Genomic DNA, 20,756 nt, shown 5'->3' with positions numbered 1-20,756 from the left:
TATTGGCCAGCGTGTACCCGGCTTTAGTATTATTACTGTCGGTCAGAAAAGTTTAATGCGCTATATTGTTGCCTGCATAGGCGTGCGCAGCCCATTTTCTTAGGGGGTGCACCATTGGAGGGGCGTGTCCATCTCCGACTACTGGGCGTGTCCATCACTGCCTACTGGGCGTGTCCATCACTGCCTACTGGACATCAATGCAAACTACTGTAAATAGAAGGTGACTTATTTATAAATCCCCCCCCCCCCCACACACACACACACACACACATTAGAAACAGGGACAATGCGTGCCGAAAGCACTGCAAATATGTACACTGTAATTCCCATTACACATTGCGCCACACACCATAATGCCCATTACACATTACACCACACACCGTGATGACCACTAACCGTTATGCCTCACACTGTGATGCCCATTACACATTGCGCCTCACACTTTGATGCCCATTACACATTACACCGCACACTGTGATGCCCATTACGCCTCACACCATGATGCCCATTACACTTCACACAAATTATGCCTCTCATCGTGATGCTCACTACACATTTTGTCACACACCATGATGCTCATTACACATTCTTTGACACACATGATGCCCATTACACATTGTCAGACACCGTAATGTAAATGACACATTATACCGCACACCATAATGCCCATGATATATTATGCCACACACAGTATTGCCCATTACATATTATGTCACTCACCGTAATGCCCATAACATATTATGTTGCACACTTTAATGCTCAGTACACTTTATGCTGCACACCTTAATGGCCACTACACATTATTAACATTAAATGTTTCTGTAACCTGCAGTCCCTGAAGTTTTATATGCGCCCCCCCCCCTATTATAATTGAAGATGCTTCAGCCATGCCCCCCTCCCCTTAATGTAACATATATATATATTAATACAACCAATAATCTGAAGAGCGCTCGGTCACTCTTTTAAAGTGAGTGGTCACTTTTTTTGGAAATTCCTACTTGTGGCGCTGCCTTTCTTCCACAGTAGAGGCTATCTCCAACCTCAAAGATTTGTGCACATGTGAAGAAAGAAATGGGAGGAGGCGCGCATATGAGTATAAAATATGACAAGTTTTACTAATCCATAAAAGCTCACGTACACAGAAGTTTAAGATAAACAGCTTATTCGTCAGACAGGAACACCCTCAACGCGTTTCGTCACGCTGGACTTTGTCGCCTCCTGACGAAGTCCAGCGTGACGAAACGCGTTGAGGGTGTTCCTGTCTGACGTGAACCGGTGGTCTGATCCCGCGGTGAAGTTGAGCTGATATCCACGCTGCTCTGTATGCTGCTATATCCATGCTGGGGAACCTGAGTGTACCGAAATTTTTGGACGCTGGTGACGAATAAGCTGTTTATCTTAAACTTCTGTGTACGTGAGCTTTTATGGATTAGTAAAACTTGTCATATTTTATACTCACATGCGCGCCTCCTCCCATTTCTTTCTTCATATATATATATTAATACTTATATATACGCACACATGTATGTGTATACTATATATATATATATGATATATGTATATATATCATATATATATATATATATATATATATATAAACATGGTGTACATATAGTGTACAGTATTAATACATGCCATGTGCATGCATGTACTTACTTTTCAAGAAGTGCCCCTAGCTCTGCAATGGTGGGACGGGAGAAGGAGGGTGGTGTGACTTAATTCCTGGAGTCAGACAGACTCCGCAAAGGCCCATGGGAGGAGAAGCTGCTGTGGCTGGGCATGCGCAGCAGCCCTCCTCCCAGCCAGCGGCCATTTTCCTTAGGGGCAGTGATACAGCGGCAGCCCACCGGTGCCGGAGCCGAGTATCTTTACAAATCACCCGCTCCGGCGCTACCACCGGCGGGTTGCTCAGTGGCGGCAGCGCACATAAAAAAAAAAGGAATTTCGGCATGCCGGGCGGACGGCAGCACCGGGTCCCTTCAACCCCTTGGGCCCGGTGCACTGCACCAGCGGTAAGCGCTGGACTTTAGTTTTAAAAAAAAGAATAAGGACGGCAACGTCAGCAATCGTGTGGGGGGTCATTAGGGGGTGCCTGTGCACCCCTGGTACCCCCCGTGCGCACGCCTATGGTTGCCTGAGGTTTCTGCTTGGATTATTAAGAAAACAACAGAAAGTAATTGTACATAGGTTTGCTTTTATGACTAAAGAAATAAAAGTAAAAAATCACACTTAAAAACTGGTGGAAATAAAATGCATTTTAGAAATTTACAATTGGAAATATAAATCACACATTGGTAACAGAAATTGTACAATGTTATTCCATAACAATCCTGAGTTAGCGGTAACTGTATTTTTCTAGGATGTAAGTAGTGTACCAGTAATAAATTAGTTAATGCAATAAAAAAGAAACATGTAAAATTTATCCAGTTCAGTCTAAACAATGAAAGCTGTACTATAATAAATGTGGATGCTCACTACTGCTTTCATTATGTTTACGATGATTAAATATTAGTCAGTTTTATGTAACAACCAAAATAAATAGAAATTGTACCATAATACACACCGCCATCACCATGATCTGTAAGTTCCCCCATTGCCTGCTCCTTGCAGCTATGCATATTAACCCCTTCCCGACATTTGACGTACATTTACGTCATGGTCGGGAAGCACTTCCCGACACATGGCGTAAATGTACGTCATGGATTTAAACTGTCACCGCGTCTATAGACGCGGTGACAGTTTCAACATGTCTGCTGTCCCTGACAGCAGACATGTCCGTGCATGCCCCGGGGGGGCTGCGATGCCGCCCCCCCGTCGGCGATCGCTGTGATTGGCTGTTCAGTGTGAACAGCCATTCACAGCGTTTTCCTGTGTCACCGGCGAATAACGTTCGCCGGTGACACGGGATCAGAGGTGATTGGTGCTGTAAAGTACAGCACCAATCACCGCGGGGTGTAAGGGTGACACTGGTGTCACCCCACCTCACCCCGCCCGCCCCCAAAGGCCGTGATTGGTCCGTCGGACCGACGGACCAATCACAGCCAAGGAGGGAGATTTAAACTAACGGTGACTGCACTGCAGACGCCATTCCGGTCTGGAAAGCGTGCAGTGCGGTCACCGTACCCCCCTGCCGCCATACTGACCAGAAATACTTGCTGCAATACTTACCTGATCGCTGCTGATTACTTCCTGGATCCTGTGCAATAATTGTGCCATACTGTGATATTGTGCTGCTGCACTGTATTAGGTATTAGCTAGATAGATAGAGAGATAGATAGAGATAGATAGAGAGATAGATAGAGATAGATAGAGAGAGATAGAGAGAGATAGAGAGAGAGAGATAGAGAGAGATAGAGAGAGATAGAGAGAGATAGAGAGAGAGATAGTGTCAGAGAGTGCTATATTTTGTGCTGCTGCAGTGTGATATAGTTATAGATAGAGAGAGAGAGATAGAGAGAGAGAGATAGAGAGAGAGGCCTACTGACAGAGTGCTATATTTTGTGCTGCTGCAGTGTGATAGTTATAGAGAGATAGAGAGAGATAGAGAGAGAGAGATAGAGAGAGATAGAGAGAGATAGTGACAGATTGTGCTATATATTTTTTATATAACTGACTGCTGCCCCCTCCTTTTGTGCTGATCAGTATAAATTAACTGATCAGTAACTTTTTGGGGGCGCAGGTTTTTTTTTATATATAGATATACCTGTGAGTGCTGCTGCTGCAGTGTCATAGAGTGTTAGATAGTGAGAGATAGAGAGATAGAGAGAGATAGTGATAGAGAGTGCTAAATTTTGTGTCTGCTGTCCCCGCCTTTTGTGCTGATCACTATATCTGAGGTGATCAGCAACTTTTTTGGGGGTACAGAGGTTTTTTTTTTTTTATATATACCTGTCAGTTGCACCAAAGGTTGTGCACCTGCTGCACCTCACTGGTAATCAGTGTCGCATCACTGATCACCTTTTTTTTTTGTGTGTGTGCTGTGGGGTATTTTTTTAATTTTTTTTTTTACACACACTGTGATTTTGTGGGTGTCCTGTGGCCGCTGTGCGCTGATCAGTGACGTACATCACTGATCATCTTTTTCGGCACAGGGTTGATCTATTTTTTTTTTTTTTTTGATCAAATTCCTGTTGCCTTTGAGCGCTGTTCAGTGACAGACGTTACTGACCAACATCTGTGCTCAATTTTTGGCGCAGGACCTTTTTTTTTTTTAACCCCTTTTTTTTTTTTTTTAACCCCTTCATTTTTTTTTTTTTTAACCCCTTCATTTTTTTTTTTTTATTGGTATAAAGCATTTTTTTTTTTTTCTGCACCACATACACACTACACAATACATACCACCCGGATTGAAATAAAGTTTGTGCCCCCCCCCTACACTATACACGTGTTGAAACATTTCACTACCGGTAACACAAAAATAAAAATGGCATCCCAAATGTCCTCCCAAATGTCCTCCCAAATGTCCTCCCAATCATCCAGGAGAATGTATTCAGTGGAGGAGGCATATGCCATGCTTGCTTCTGACTCTGACACAGGCAGTGATGCAAGCGGGGAATTTGAAGGATTTGCCTTAAGCTCCTCTTCCTCCTCTGCTGATGAGGGACCCCCTCAAAGACGCCCCCGTAGATCAGCTGAGATTCCCCCCCCCAATAATTGATCTAGTATGGACCCCACCACCAGACAATTTTGAGCCCCAGGTTCCTGAGTTTTTGGGCATGCCAGGAATCCAATTTGATTCCACAGGTCTCAGAGAAATTGACTTTTTCAAATTATTTTTCTCTGATGATTTTATAAATTTAATGGTGGACCAAACTAATTTATATGCCCAGCAGTTTATTGCTCAAAACCCCACGTCATCATTTGCTAGGTGGACCCCTGTAGATGCAGTAGAGATGATGACGTTTTGGGGTCTGGTGTTTCATATGGGCATAGTAAAAAAGCCAGAAATTAGGCAATATTGGAGTACAGATGTTCTGTACAGTACTCCATTTTACCGTATGGCCATGCCCCGGACTCGATTTGAGACAATTCTTAAATTCATACATTACACCGATAATGCACAGTGCCCACCCAGAGATGATCCCACCTTTGACCGGCTATTCAAAGTCAGGCCGGTCATTGATCATTTCAGTGCCAAATTTGAAGAGGTGTACATCCCTGAAAAATTTATTTGTATCGACGAGTCCCTTATACATTTTAAAGGAAGGGTTAAATTCCGCCAGTACCTTCCCAGTAAGAGGGCAAGGTATGGCATAAAAATGTATAAGCTGTGTGAAAGCACCTCAGGGTACACCCACAGGTTTAGGGTTTATGAAGGGAAGGATTCAAGAATTCAACCGCCAGAATGCCCCCCCTCCCTCGTAGGTGTTAGTGGGAAAATTGTCTGGGATTTAGTGCACCCCTTCCTGGATAAAGGTTATCACCTCTATGTGGATAACTTTTACACTAGCATCCCCCTGTTTAAGGCCCTTGGTTCAAGAGGTACAGCAGCTTGCGGTACTGTGCGCAAGAACCAAAGAGGCCTCCCAAAAACGCACATTGCCCAAGTAATGAGAAGGGGTGAAAGCAGGGGAATATGCACCGAAAATATGTTGTTGGTCAAATATAAGGACAAGAGGGATGTCCTTATACTGACAACAATTCACGGAGACAGTACCACCTCCGTCCCTGTACGAGGTACCAGTACCCACACCTCAAAACCTAATTGTATCCTGGATTACAATAGGTACATGGGCGGAGTGGATCTTTCAGATCAGGTACTGAAGCCGTACAGTGCCCTGCGGAAAACAAAAATCTGGTACAAGAAGGTGGCCGTGTATATCATCCAGATGGCACTGTATAACGCTTACGTGCTATTCCGTTCTACCGGCCAGAGGGGGACATTTATGCACTTTCAAGAGGAAGTCATAAAGGGCCTAATATTTGGGAACCAGCAGGCAGAGGGCCCCAGTACTTCTAGTACTGGCCCCCGTATTGTACCAGGGCAGCATTTTCCTGATGAAATCCCCTCCACTGGAAAAAAGGGCAGGACACAAAAAAGGTGCAAAGTTTGCTATAAAAAGGGAATAAGAAAGCAAACTATTTTCCAGTGTGACACTTGCCCCGACAAACCCGGCCTATGTATAAAGGAGTGTTTTAAATTATACCACACATCTATGGAATATTAGGTTCATAATTTCACCGTGCTTCGGGGGTCTTGCTAATGCCACATAGCACCCACCATTCATTCCACCAGAATCTGAGCCGCAAAATCCAAAAATCACTCCTTCCCTTCTGAGTCCTGCCATGCACCCAACTGGTATTTTTTGGTCACATGTGAGGCATTGCCGTACTCGGGAGATATTGGGGCACAGATTTTGGGGTGCTTTTTCTCCTTCATACCTTCTGAAAATGAAAAATTTTGAGCCAGAACTGCATTTTTGTGTAAAAAATGTAATTTTTCTTTTTCACTGCCCACTTGTATCAAAATTGGTGAAACCCCTGGGGGTTTTAAATGTACACTATACCCCTAGATGAATTCCCTGAGGGGTGTAGTTTTCAAAATGGGGTGACTTGTGGGGGGGTTCCACTGTATTGGTGCTTGGGGGGTCTTGCTAATGCGACATAGCACCCACCAAAATTCCACCAGAATTTGTGCTGCAAACTCCAAATATCACTCCTTCCCTTCTGAGTCCTGCCACTTTTTGGTCACACATGAGGCATTGCCGTACTCGGGAGAAATTGGGGCACAGATTTTGGGGTGCTTTGTCTCCTTCATTCCTTGTGAAAATGAAATATTTTGAGCCAGAACTGCATTTTTGTGTAAAAAAATGTAATTTTTCATTTTCACTGCCCACTTGTATCAAAATTGGTGAAACCCCTGGGGGTTTGAAATGTACACTATACCCCTAGATGAATTCCCTGAGGGGTGTACTTTGCAAAATGGGGTGACTTGTGGGGGGGTTCCACTGTATTGGTGCAACATAGCACCCACCATTCATTCCACCAGAATCTGTGCTGCAAAATCCAAAAATCACTCCTTCCCTTCTGAGTCCTGCCATGCACCCAACTGGTATTTTTTGGTCACATGTGAGGCATTGCCGTACTCGGGAGAAATTGGGGCACAGATTTTGGGGTGCTTTTTCTCCTTCATACCTTCTGAAAATGAAAAATTTTGAGCCAGAACTGCATTTTTGTGTAAAAAATGTAATTTTTCTTTTTCACTGCCCACTTGTATCAAAATTGGTGAAACCCCTGGGGGTTTTAAATGTACACTATACCCCTAGATGAATTCCCTGAGGGGTGTAGTTTGCAAAATGGGGTCACTTGTGGGGGGGTTCTACTGTATTGGTGCTTGGGGGGTCTTGCTAATGCGACATAGCACCCACCAAAATTCCACCAGAATCTGAGCTGCAAAATCCAAAAATCACTCCTTCCCTTTTGAGTCCTGCCATGCACCCAACTGGTATTTTTTGGTCACATGTGAGGCATTGCCGTACTCGGGAGAAATTGGGGCACAGATTTTGGGGTGCTTTTTCTCCTTCATATCTTCTGAAAATGAAAAATTTTGAGCCAGAACTGCATTTTTGTGTAAAAAATGTAATTTTTCATGTTCACTGCCCACTTGTATCAAAATTGGTGAAACCCCTGGGGGTTTGAAATGTACACTATACCCCTAGATGAATTCCCTGAGGGGTGTAGTTTGCAAAATGGGGTGACTTGTGGGGGGGTTCCACTGTATTGGTGCTTGGGGGGTCTTGCTAATGCGACATAGCACCCACCAAAATTCCACCAGAATCTGAGCTGCAAAATCCAAAAATCACTCCTTCCCTTTTGAGTCCTGCCATGCACCCAACTGGTATTTTTTGGTCACATGTGAGGCATTGCCGTACTCGGGAGAAATTGGGGCACAGATTTTGGGGTGCTTTTTCTCCTTCATACCTTCTGAAAATGAAAAATTGTGAGCCAGAACTGCATTTTTGTGTAAAAAAATGTAATTTTTCATTTTCACTGCCCACTTGTATCAAAATTGGTGAAACCCCTGGGGGTTTGAAATGTACACTATACCCCTAGATGAATTCCCTGAGGGGTGTACTTTGCAAAATGGGGTGACTTGTGGGGGGGTTCCACTGTATTGGTGCAACATAGCACCCACCATTCATTCCACCAGAATGTGTGCTGCAAAATCCAAAAATCACTCCTTCCGTTCTGAGTCCTGCCATGCACCCAACTGGTATTTTTTGGTCACATGTGAGGCATTGCCGTACTCGGGAGATATTGGGGCACAGATTTTGGGGTGCTTTTTCTCCTTCATACCTTCTGAAAATGAAAAATTTTGAGCCAGAACTGCATTTTTGTGTAAAAAAATGTAATTTTTCATTTTCACTGCCCACTTGTATCAAAATTGGTGAAACCCCTGGGGGTTTGAAATGTACACTATACCCCTAGATGAATTCCCTGAGGGGTGTAGTTTTCAAAATGGGGTGACTTGTGGGGGGGTTCCACTGTATTGGTGCTTGGGGGGTCTTGCTAATGCGACATAGCACCCACCAAAATTCCACCAGAATCTGAGCTGCAAAATCCAAAAATCACTCCTTCCCTTCTGAGTCCTGCCATGCACCCAACTGGTATTTTTTGGTCACATGTGAGGCATTGCCGTACTCGGGAGAAATTGGGGCACAGATTTTGGGGTGCTTTTTCTCCTTCATACCTTCTGAAAATGAAAAATTTTGAGCCAGAACTGCATTTTTGTGTAAAAAATGTAATTTTTCTTTTTCACTGCCCACTTGTATCAAAATTGGTGAAACCCCTGGGGGTTTTAAATGTACACTATACCCCTAGATGAATTCCCTGAGGGGTGTAGTTTTCAAAATGGGGTGACTTGTGGGGGGGTTCCACTGTATTGGTGCTTGGGGGGTCTTGCTAATGCGACATAGCACCCACCAAAATTCCACCAGAATCTGAGCCGCAAAATCCAAAAATCACTCCTTCCGTTCTGAGTCCTGCCATGCACCCAACTGGTATTTTTTGGTCACATGTGAGGCATTGCCGTACTCGGAAGAAATTGGGGCACATATTTTGGGGTGCTTTTTCTCCTTCATACCTTCTGAAAATGAAAAATTGTGAGCCAGAACTGCATTTTTGTGTAAAAAAATGTAATTTTTCATTTTCACTGCCCACTTGTATCAAAATTGGTGAAACCCCTGGGGGTTTGAAATGTACACTATACCCCTAGATGAATTCCCTGAGGGGTGTAGTTTGCAAAATGGGGTGACTTGTGGGGGGGTTCCACTGTATTGGTGCAACATAGCACCCACCATTCATTCCACCAGAATCTGTGCTGCAAAATCCAAAAATCACTCCTTCCCTTCTGAGTCCTGCCATGCACCCAACTGGTATTTTTTGGTCACATGTGAGGCATTGCCGTACTCGGGAGAAATTGGGGCACAGATTTTGGGGTGCTTTTTCTCCTTCATACCTTCTGAAAATGAAAAATTTTGAGCCAGAACTGCATTTTTGTGTAAAAAAATGTAATTTTTCATTTTCACTGCCCACTTGTATCAAAATTGGTGAAACCCCTGGGGGTTTGAAATGTACACTATACCCCTAGATGAATTCCCTGAGGGGTGTAGTTTGCAAAATGGGGTGACTTGTGGGGGGGTTCCACTGTATTGGTGCTTGGGGGGTCTTGCTAATGCGACATAGCACCCACCAAAATTCCACCAGAATCTGAGCTGCAAAATCCAAAAATCACTCCTTCCCTTTTGAGTCCTGCCATGCACCCAACTGGTATTTTTTGGTCACATGTGAGGCATTGCCGTACTCGGGAGAAATTGGGGCACAGATTTTGGGGTGCTTTTTCTCCTTCATACCTTCTGAAAATGACAAATTTGGAGCCAGAACTGCATTTTTGTGTAAAAAAAATAATTTTTCATTTTCACTGCCCAGTTGTACCACAATTGGTGAAACTTCTGGGGGTTTGAAATGTACACTATACCCCTAGCTGAATTCCCTGAGGGGTGTAGTTTGCAAAATGGGGTCACTTGTGGGGGGGTTCCTAACTTTTAGCATGTTATGGTGCCTAGAAACCTACATGGTGCCTAAAAAATAATCTCATAAAAAGGAGGCTCCAAAATCAAGTAGGTGCTCCTTCTATTATGAAGCCTGTGGTTTGGTCACCGTGCACACTAGGGCCACATATAGGATATTTATGAAAACAAAAGAATTGGGGGAATCAATTTTTAGTCACATTTCTCTAGTAAAATGTACTGTGTTCCTTAGAAAAATGTATTAAAATTGCAAATCTGCAAAAAAAAAGAAATTTTGAAATTTCACCTACACTTTGTTTTAATTCCTGTGAAACACCTAAAGGGTTAACAAACTTCCAAAATGCTGTTTTGAATACTGTGAGGGGTGCAGTTTTTGAAATGGCATCATTTATGGGGGTGTCTCACATACAAGTCCCTCAAAGTCACATCAGAACTGAACTGGTCCCTAAAAAAATCAGTGTTTGAAATTTTCTTGAAAATTTGAGAATTTGCTATTCATATTGTAAGCCTCCTAGTGTCCCAAAAAATTAAAAGGAAGTTGAAATAATGATGTCAACATAAAGTAGACATATGGTCTATGTTAGTTATTCACTATTTTGAGTGGTAAGATTATTTGTCTCACAAGCAGAAAATTTAACATTTTGCAAATCGCAAAATTTTCCATTTTTTCACGATATTTTGGTATTTTTCACAAAAAAACACAGACTGTATCGACGAAAATTTACCACTAACTTGAAGTACAATGTGTCACGAAAAAACAATCTCAAAATCACTGGGATAAGTAAAAGCAAAAAAAAGTTATCCCCACTTAAGTGAGACATGTCAGAATTGAAAAAAAGGGCTCTGTCAGGAAGGCAAAAACAGGCTCTGTCAGGAAGGGGTTAATATCAATTCACTCGGCTCTGATTTGCTGGGCTCATAACCAGTGTCGGACTGAATTTTTATACAAAATCAGAAATCACTTGCGATTTTTTTAGTAACATAAAGGTGCGATTTTTTAGTAACTGGAATGTGCAAATTTATAGTAATGGGAGTGTACATTTTTTTGGTAAAATAAAATAAAAAACAGCATGGAGTGTCGCAGCCCCACCCCTCCCCCTGCGCATAACCAGCTCCAGGTTGGTCCTGGTTTCCGAAATACTGAGGGAAAAAGTGATGGGGTCCCTCCATATTTTAGAACCATAATCAGGCTCCAACAGCTAGCGTTGTCATGCCACAGACAGGGGACATTTTTTATACATGGTCCCCTGTCCAAAACATGAACACTATGGACCTTGGATAGGGTACCTGGAGGAATGGGGTTCCCCCAGGGAAGTATTCCCCCCAGGCTTAACTCTTCCAGGCCTAAAGCCTGTAGCTGTCCCTGCCACCCGTGGGCAGTGGATGCGGGCTGATTATTTTGTGGCTAAAAATAGAAATACAATTTAACATTGGGTTGTGCCAGTGGGACCTTTAATGCTCCGCATGCTGGGACTTGTAGTTCTCCAAGTTCCTGCATGCTGTTGAGGCTTGCTGGGACTTGTTGTTTCACAGAACAAACCAATGTTAACTTTTATTTCCATTTTTAACCACAAAATAATAAGCCAGGTATCCACCACCCAGGGGTGCCAGGGACAGCTCTGAGCTCTAGCCCTGGAAGGGTTAAGCCTGGGGTTCCCTTTATTGGGGGGATCCCCAGTCCCCCAGGTACCCCGTCCAGGGCTGACCGGCCAGGGTTTCATGTTTCAGCTAGGGGACCTTGTGTAAAAAGCGTGACCTGGCTGTGGCATGACAACACTGGCTAATGAAGCTTTTTGTCCGCGGGGGGGGGGTTGGGGGTATTTAATTTTTTTTTCACATTTACACACTTTTTTGGACAGAACCTTGCACAGATCTGTGCATGGTGCTGTCAAACTTACCAGTCTGGTCCTGGTATATTATTTTTTGTTATTTTTGGTAATGTACAGGGTGCAATTTGATAAATTGCACCATTTTACATTTGCAATTTTTATGTTTTCTACTTAGTTTCTAACTCAAACAACCAATTTAAGTTCCTAACTCTAACCCTCCCTGCGCAAAGCCTAACCCAACCCATTTTCCTCTAGTGTTTAAACCAAACTACCCCCTCCCCATGGCCTAATGCTTAAGGTTTCAGGCATACCAATTGCATTCGGGATGCCCAGTAGCGCACGCAGGGGGGTTTCTGAGTACCCAGAAACCCCCCCCCCACACACACAGGACCCTAGGCTTAAAGCTGAGGGTCCCCTCTTGCCATGGGTACAAGAAATTAAAAAATCGGCCCTTGGGAACCAGAGATATCTGACTTCAAAGTAGTGGTCCCCATCAAAGCCTGTTAATTGCTCTTCCCAGTCAGATATTTCGGGCGAAATGTAATAGGGTGCGATTTTTTAGACATGTGCGATTTTTGGTCAAAAACGGCCGAAATCGCACATTTTCCGAAAATCGCACATTTAATAGGTTGAAAAGAAGTGCGATTTTTAGTCACATTTCAATTCGCATCCAGATGTTTTCCCATTATAAAGTATACAACTCGCAAATGTAATAGGGTGCGATTTTTGGTAAATGTTACCAAAAATCGCAAAAAAAATAGACCAGGGGTGAGATTTAATAGGATGAGAGATTCAGAAAGTGAGAGATTTTGTAAGAAATCTCCAGTTTTTATAAAGCGGCAATCATTTACACTTAAAAATCAAACTGGTTTTGCAGTGTAAATGATTGCCGCTTTAAAAAAAACTGGAGATTTCTTACAAAATCTCTCACTTTCTGAATCTCTCATCCTATTAAATCTCACCCCAGGTTCTGACAGGCGAATTTGACAGAACCATGCACAGATCATTGAGATCTGTGCATGGTTCTGTTAATAAAAATGTGTAAAAGTGTTTTTATCAAAAAAAAACGGCGTGGGGTCCCCCCTCCTAAGCATAACCAGCCCCGGGCTCATTGAGCCGGACCTGGTTCCAAAAATACGGGGGGACAAAAAGCATAGGGGTCCCCCGTATTTCTGAAACCAGCCCCGGACTCTTGGACCGGTCCTGGTTCCAAAAATACGGTCCTGATTGGCTGAGCTATGCGTCTCCATGGAGACGCATACTGTAGCTCAGCCAATCACGCTCTCAGCCTCTGTAGCACTCGGACAGCGCTACAGAAGCTGTTAGAAGCAACGGAGAAAGCCGGTTCTCCCCGCTGCCTGTCAGTTCGGGGGGAGCCGGCTGTAAAGCAGCCAGACCAGCGCTGGATCCAGGAATGGTAAGTAACGCTGGTGTAAAAGTGAGGTGTGTGTGTGTAATAAACTTTTACTTCTCTGTGTGTGTGTTTTTAATAAACATTCTTTTTACAGGTGGACTACAAGTCCCAGTGGGCCCATTAATGCCCCGCATGCTGGGACTTGTGGTTCTCCAAGTCCCAGCATGCGGGGGAGGTCTGCTGGCACTTGTAGTTCGCCGGTAAAAAGCAATGTAATGATATGTATGATGGATTTAACCCTATCAGGCCGGCGTCCACTGGCCACGGACGCCGGTGACAGCCCCGGGCTTCAGCCCTGGACGGGTGAAGCCTGGGGGGACCCCTTTATTGGGGGGGTCCCCACTCCTCCAGGTACCCCGTCCAAGGCTGACCAGCCACGGTGCTCATGTTATGGCCGGGGGACCTTGTATAAAAAGTGTCCCCCGGCTGTGGCATGACACCGCGGGCTGTTGGAGCCCGGTGCTGGTTTCAAAATACGGGGGACCCCAGATTTTTTGTCCCCCGTATTTTTGGAACCAGGACCGGTCCAAGAGTCCGGGGCTGGTTTCAGAAATACGGGGGACCCCTATGCTTTTTGTCCCCCCGTATTTTTGGAACCAGGTCCGGCTCAATGAGCCCGGGGCTGGTTATGCTTAGGAGGGGGGACCCCACGCCGTTTTTTTTTTTGCACAAAATCGCATTTATGAAAATGCGCACATTTTCATGACTGAAAATGCGCACATTTTCATGACTAAAAATCGCGGCAAATCACGGCAAATCGCATTTTTTGCCGCTAATTCGCATCTCATTACATATGCGAATTCGCGGCAAAAAACGCGATTTTTAAAGGTGCGATTTCTGGCGAGTTTGGAACTCGTCCAAAAATCGCACCCTATTACATTTCGCCCTTCATGTTCTTTTGACACTAGTAGCTTGTCTCTACTGTTCCCAGAACCAGAGATATCAGTCTTCCAGCAGCTGGTTACTGCTCCAGCTCCACACACCTGGTATGTAGTTTTATATCCTCGTTGGCAGATTGCTCTGCCTTCTGAACTCTGATCCCCTAGTCCCCAATAGCATTTGGTAGGTGGGATTCTCTAGTTTTTAATTCCATTAAAATCTAAGAAATCTTTTTCCGGGAACTGGAGATATCTGCAGTCAAGCAAGCTGTCCTCCCACCAGACAATTATGAATAATAAGCCCACTCCACTATACACCCCTCCTCTGCATATTAAACATCCTCTATCACCCTGGAAGTTATGTATCAGGGCCCCTTCATTCAGCCCAATGCCCCCTTCTCCCACCCCATCTCCCACCATCTGTACAATAAAGGGGTAATAAGTGGAAATTATTGATCCAGGCCCTACATGCTGAGCGGTTAATATAATACCTCCTACCACTCGCGGGACACCAAAGCTTCCCCCACTCCTACCGCTAGAGGATCGGTAGGGGCCCCAATACATTGCTATGCCAAGGGGTCTACACCGCTGTTATATTTATGTGTGTGTGTGTGTATAAATATATATATATTTTTATTATTATTATTATTTATATACATTTGGTCTATCTATGATACTTTAACTGACCCGGCATATACTGGGTCACCTAAGTGTCCATCTCCGTGCTTTGCTCCGCCCCTCTGGAAACCCCCTTATGAAAATCCTGCGTTTGCCCCTGATGCCGGCTTTTGAGATTCCATTGTTGGCATCTCCAGTGATGTCGGAAGTCCAGCATTGGTATTGTGGCTGCTGTTCGGGATTCTACCACTTGAGATTTCAACTGCCAGCATGGCAAATGCATCCGTGGTTCACGAGTGGTCAGATTATAGTGTTCAACCAGGGGTGGATGTTTCAGGGCCAGTTTGCGAGTGATTGTGCTTTAAGCCATTTTAAGATCTTGACAAATGTACAGTTTCCTCCATTTTTTGTTGTTATGGTTTAGTTGGTTTTGGCTTTCCTTGTGGTTGGAAAGAATGATTGCAGTCACTATCTGCCTTGGAAGCTTCAGATACTCTCCCCTACAATACATGGCTTAGGTTGATTCTACCCCACCACCAGTCCTGGTGGGCCTCACCTTGTAGTATTGGGGTGGGAGGCATAGGCGCCGATCCTGTGGGTGCTCAAGAGCTTGAGCACCCACAGAAATCCATGAGCACCCACGGGCAGCCTGAATCACGCCGCTGGGCCGCCGTATTGCTGCTCGAGTCATCATACCTGCGGTATATACAGTACACTTCCGCCCTGAAGTGCATGCCCCGCCCCGGTCCACCATTTCCAGCGCGTCCTCACACACACACACACCCACCAGGCACCGGAGTAAACCTCCCTCCACCATGCGCGATCGCACAGCGCGTCGCCTCCATCACAGCCTGGTGCTGGGGCAGCTGCTGCAGCAGATTGCACCTTACTCACCCCAACAAGCATAGCGGAGAAGGCTGTCAGGATTGGGACCGCCCGGCATCTGACTCCAGTCCAGTGAGTCCTGTGAGGCTTGTCAGCTTTTCTAATTTCCATTCTGGCTCATGTGATGTGTGAGGCCATAAAAGTTTAAGTAAACCCAGTGCACGCTGCTCGCCTCTGCTGGACCCAAGATAATAGCAGGGCACTGGGCAGGACATTTATAATAACCAGAGCTCATATTACAGCAGCCAGGGAATAAAGGAAAGGAGGAGTGTTTAGATCAGTGGTTGGTGTCAAACTCATGCCCCCAGCCCTCCACCTGTTGTGGAACTACATGTCCCAGCATGCCCTGCCATAGATTTTATATAATGGATTGCTAAAACTGTGACAGGGCAAGCTGGGACATGTAGTTCCACAACAGCATCTGACTCCAGTCCTGTCAGGCTTGTCAGCTTCTGTTTTCTTGGGGTGCCTGCCTGGGTCTGGCCATGCGCTGACATTCACAGTCTAATTTGAATATTGGAGACAACTGTGCTGCGTAATATAAATTGATATTATTTTGTGGCCACGCCCCTTCCCAATGAAGCCACTCCCCTATATTTTTGGCTTGACCACCCACCAGCGAAAACATAAATCGACACCTATGGTGGGAGGTGAATACCTTGAATGTTGTAATGGTTCAGGATCTGGTCTTCCCCAGAATGAGTATGCAGATGGAAAGTCTTTGATTTATAAAAGTGGATAAAACTTCACACAATGCAGAACCTTTTGCATAATCTTTTCAATTGTAGAGATAGATGAGATAACATCAATGTAGAGAAGAATCCAACGCATTTTGTCTACATGGCGACCTCATCAGGGGGTCATTCTATAAAATCATAGATTAGCATCTGTGAAATCATAAGACAAGATATAGGAATTCAATATTAAGTACAAAGGGTTTGATACATTCATAAAAAATCCAATGATTTCATAGTGAACAACAAGGAATTACAAATGATGGACAAAATATATAAGCAAAACATAAATGTACATGTCTTAATCACAGCAAAATATGACTAGGACCTAACAGGAGACTGCGCTGATTAATATGATATGTGACTTGTTTATTGGGTATACGGTTGTTAGGTCGACAGAAAGAATGTTGACATGCATTGGTTCAACCATTGAAGGTCAACATGGGTCAAGGTTGACACTTCACAAAGGTCAATATGGGGTTAGGTTGACAGAGTCATTAGTTCGACATATGCATTAGGTTGAAATGGCCAAGGTTGACAGTTAAAAGGTCGACATGGGGTTTTTCAATTTTTACTGAGACAAGGTGGAATTTCATGCCCTACCATCCACTAGGGTGTGGTGGGAGAATAAAATAGTGTGCCCGAAGCATGGGGAGAGCAGCAAGTGCAACGTTACGGTGTCCTTGTCGACTGTGTCCACATTCCATGAAAAAACCTGTGAAAATCCCATGTTGACCTTTTGACTGTCGACCTTGGCCATGTTGACCTAATGCATGTGTCAACCTAATGCTTGTGTCGACCTAACCCCATGTCGACCTTGTGAGGTGTCAACATTGACCCATGTTGACATTCAGTAATCGACCCAATGCATGTCGACCTTCCTCTTGTCAACCCTATGACCCATACCTGTTTATTGTGACTTTATATAGAGCACAACAGAACTTGTATTGGAAAAAACTACAGCTTCCACATTGTATAATTTCGTATACAGATTGAAGGTGCCCATACACCAGGCATGTCCAAACTGTGGCCCTCCAGCTGTTGTGAAACTACACATCCCAGCATACCTTGCCATAGTTTTAGCATTCTCTAATAGCAAAATTGTGGCAAGGCATGATGGGACTTGTAGTTTCACAGCATCTGGAGGGCCATAGTTTGGACATGGCTGCCATACACGGTATGTTTGCACTGTGCGAGCGCGCATCTCATCGTACAGTACAAAAAGTATGTGCTGTACATACTTTTTGTATTGCCTTCTGATCGCATGCGTTTTGCATGCGTTTTGCATGCGATTTGCATGCAATGCGATCCAGCCCATAACGGGTGTGATCATCGCACAGTGTATGGGCACCTTAAGTTGCGCAAAGATATACGTGTCACATATCAATTAATCAGCACAATCCCATGGTACATCCTAGCTACATAATGCTGTGACTAAGACACATTTTTGGCAAAAAAAGATATATAACACATGGTCAACACTAGCTGAGTCTCACGGAATCTGGTTTTCCGAGAGGGCCTGCGTATCAGGACTGCAGTAAAGATGTATGACTTGTTAGAGATAAAGAGGCGAACAGATTAATTTATTACATACATTGCATGCATTCCATAGACACATTTAAGTGATTAAAATGGTGATGGGATAGGTGCTTTTTATGAGATTAATTGGATATCTATACTGCTGTGACTCATCTGTATGTGTGTGGGGTATGTGGGGGTGATTCCAGCTATTAAAACCAAAAGTAGAGAGAGAATTATATATATATGGGGTGCGTGAGAAAGAATGTATTTTGTGGCGACAGGTAGAGAATGTTACAGGCAGTGCATACACATGGGGAAAAAAGTCATGAATGTTACAGCCAGGACCGGATTAAGGTCTTTGGGGGCCCTGGACAACAAAAGGTGTCCCCCCGACGGAGGCAGGTCTGCCTACCTGGACAGGGGCAGGTCCACCACCTCCCCTGGTACCTGGCCGATCCGGGCAACGGGGGTCCATTAGACACTGGGGAGGCAGCAGGGTCCCTGCGGCAGATGGGCAATCAACGGTGGGGTCCCTGTGGCAGATGGGAACTAGTAGCGCTACTAGTTCCCATCTACCGCAGGGACCCCGCCGCTGACTTCTCATCTACTGCAGAGACTCCGCCGCTGACTTCCCATCTGCCGCAGGGTCCCTGCTGCATCCCCAGTGCTGCCTGGACCCCGCTGCCCAGATCCCTGCGCTGGCCAGGTACCAGGGGACGGGGTACTGGGGTTGGGGCCCCGTATGTGTGTGGCCCCGGGGCGACCGCCCCTGTCGTCCCATGTATACTCTGCCACTGTTTACAGCCATCCTAAACATACTGCTGCCCATGTGAATGCTGGTGATTGTAGTTCTGTAAGTGTCAGCAATAAAGAATTGTCAAGGTCTGTCAGTGCACCTTGTTCTTTTTCTGCTAAAAGCGCTTGTTCTATTATGTTCACATTATTATCCCAATAACCATCTGCCAGTTCTATTGGACCAGTATTTTCTAGGTGAGGAGATCGGATATTTTTTTCTGGCCCCTCTTGTAGATAAGACCAGATGCTAGGGAACACTGAGCTTCTACAAAACCATAAGTGGTAAGGGATAAGCCAGTTGTTTTACATCTGGTTATGCCTTAAAGTTTGATCTACAGTAAACCATAGGTGATTTCTGTTGGAGAGTTATGCAATTATGTACATACCCTCTGCATTGGGAATAGTACAAATTGTATATTGTAGTTATGACTTTATTACAGGGTTGCCGACTTTTGGGCTGCCCTCTCCGTGAGAGGGTAGCCAGCACCAGGAGGTAGGGGGTTGGGCTGACCAATGTGATGAAAAAGTAGCATAGCCAGATCTAAAAAAAACCCTGTAATTTCAGCAGAATACGCTCACCGCTGCTTGTGCCACTTCTCCCGCTTCCGCTGCACCTGCTCTCCATACTTCAGGCCCCTGTGTAATGAGTAGCTGCTGTATGCTGCGTCCAGCGCTATTCACAGAGCCCCGCTGTGGCTTTCATTTACATAATAGGTCATGACATCGCGCTTCTATGACCCAGCGCTTCATGACTTGCGCAGTCTAACTTTTCAGCTTGCAGGCTGAATACCCGGGAGGATCCTGGGTATTTCTGTGAGACCGGGAGAATGGGGCAAAAACCGGGAGACTCCCACAAAATCCGGGAGAGTAGGCAACCATGCTTTATTATACAATATGAGGGTAACATTAGAATTTCAGTTATGTAAGTTTCTATTTAAGGAAATGTGATGTATTTCCTCTGTAACTGCCTGTTTCTATGCGCACAAACATATATTGTACATGTCATTGTAAAATTGTCTATATGGGAATATAATATATTATACATTTTAATTTGCTTTTAGGGTGATCTTGGAATAAATAATAATATTCTTGGACTTAAAGGTCTGAAGGGAAACCCAGGACGACAGGTAAATCAGTATATGGATGTTATACTAGTGTAAAACACTGTGCGATACAATGCCTTATGAAGTGCTAAGTGTAATGTCTATTTATTATATATAAAAAATGTTAAGCCATGAATTGTACATATATTTAATCAATCATATGAAAAAGCTTAAAGTTAACAATTGTCTCTGATTTGCAGACACAGAGAAAGATGTCCTCAGAAATGTCCCTGTTTTACGTTTTTTAAAATGTATTTTATTTTTTTATACTCTTTTTTTTAATTCGAAAAAAGGGGGGTGGAAGTGGCGCTTGCCCAGTGGGGACCGGTGTGACGGTCTCAGGAAGAGGGGGGCCACCCTCTTGTAGTAACTATATGAAAAAGGGGGTTCTGAGGGCCTGCGCTCAGTGTATGGTCACTTTTTTATATATATATAATTTTTTGTGGGCAAGCCATAAAATGTCTTTGACATGGCAATACATATCCTGAAAATGTCATAAGTGAATGTAGATTGTGTTCAATATTTTCTCTGCTTTGGGAACATTTAAGACATTGTTATATATGACTAGGCCCCACTTATGAATCGTTTACACTTCACTGGGTGCAATTTTTTAAGATTCCTATGGATATAACAGTTTTGTATTCTGATCACTGACACCAACTTATTACTCAACTTGAAATATACATGTGTGTGTGTGTGTGTGTGTATGGACCTTATTCCGGTCCATTCGCAAAGGGCGTTTGTTCTCATGGGGACTGATGTTTTGTTACTGGGCATGCGCATTTCTGTGCATGTGCATACGCAGGGTGTGTGCATCCACTGCGAATAATTGGCTTGCTGGACAGCACGGGGGGGCAGAGAGGGGCGGTGGGCGGCTACATTAGCATATGTGAACGCCCAGCGTTTTATGGGCATTCCCATGAGAACGATGGGCGTTCTCATGCTAATGAG

The 20,756-nt window shown here is 44.4% G+C and overlaps 1 protein-coding gene across 1 annotated transcript in view; it reads left to right on the top strand.

Moving 5' to 3' along the window:
• The window catches only part of LOC146080913 (collagen alpha-4(VI) chain-like), a 212,229-nt gene that overhangs the window by 106,483 nt on the left and 84,990 nt on the right, over nucleotides 1-20,756 (top strand). The window contains exon 21 of the mRNA XM_083188615.1: nucleotides 19,764-19,829. Within this exon, the coding sequence (XP_083044741.1) occupies nucleotides 19,764-19,829 (66 nt within the window). The remainder of the gene's footprint in view (nucleotides 1-19,763; nucleotides 19,830-20,756) is intronic.

The sequence above is a fragment of the Crinia signifera genome, chromosome 5, assembly GCF_055691185.1.
Source record: "Crinia signifera chromosome 5, ASM5569118v1, whole genome shotgun sequence".
Classification (NCBI taxonomy): Eukaryota; Metazoa; Chordata; class Amphibia; order Anura; family Myobatrachidae; genus Crinia; species Crinia signifera.
This window is presented reverse-complemented; position numbering and strand designations above follow the sequence as displayed.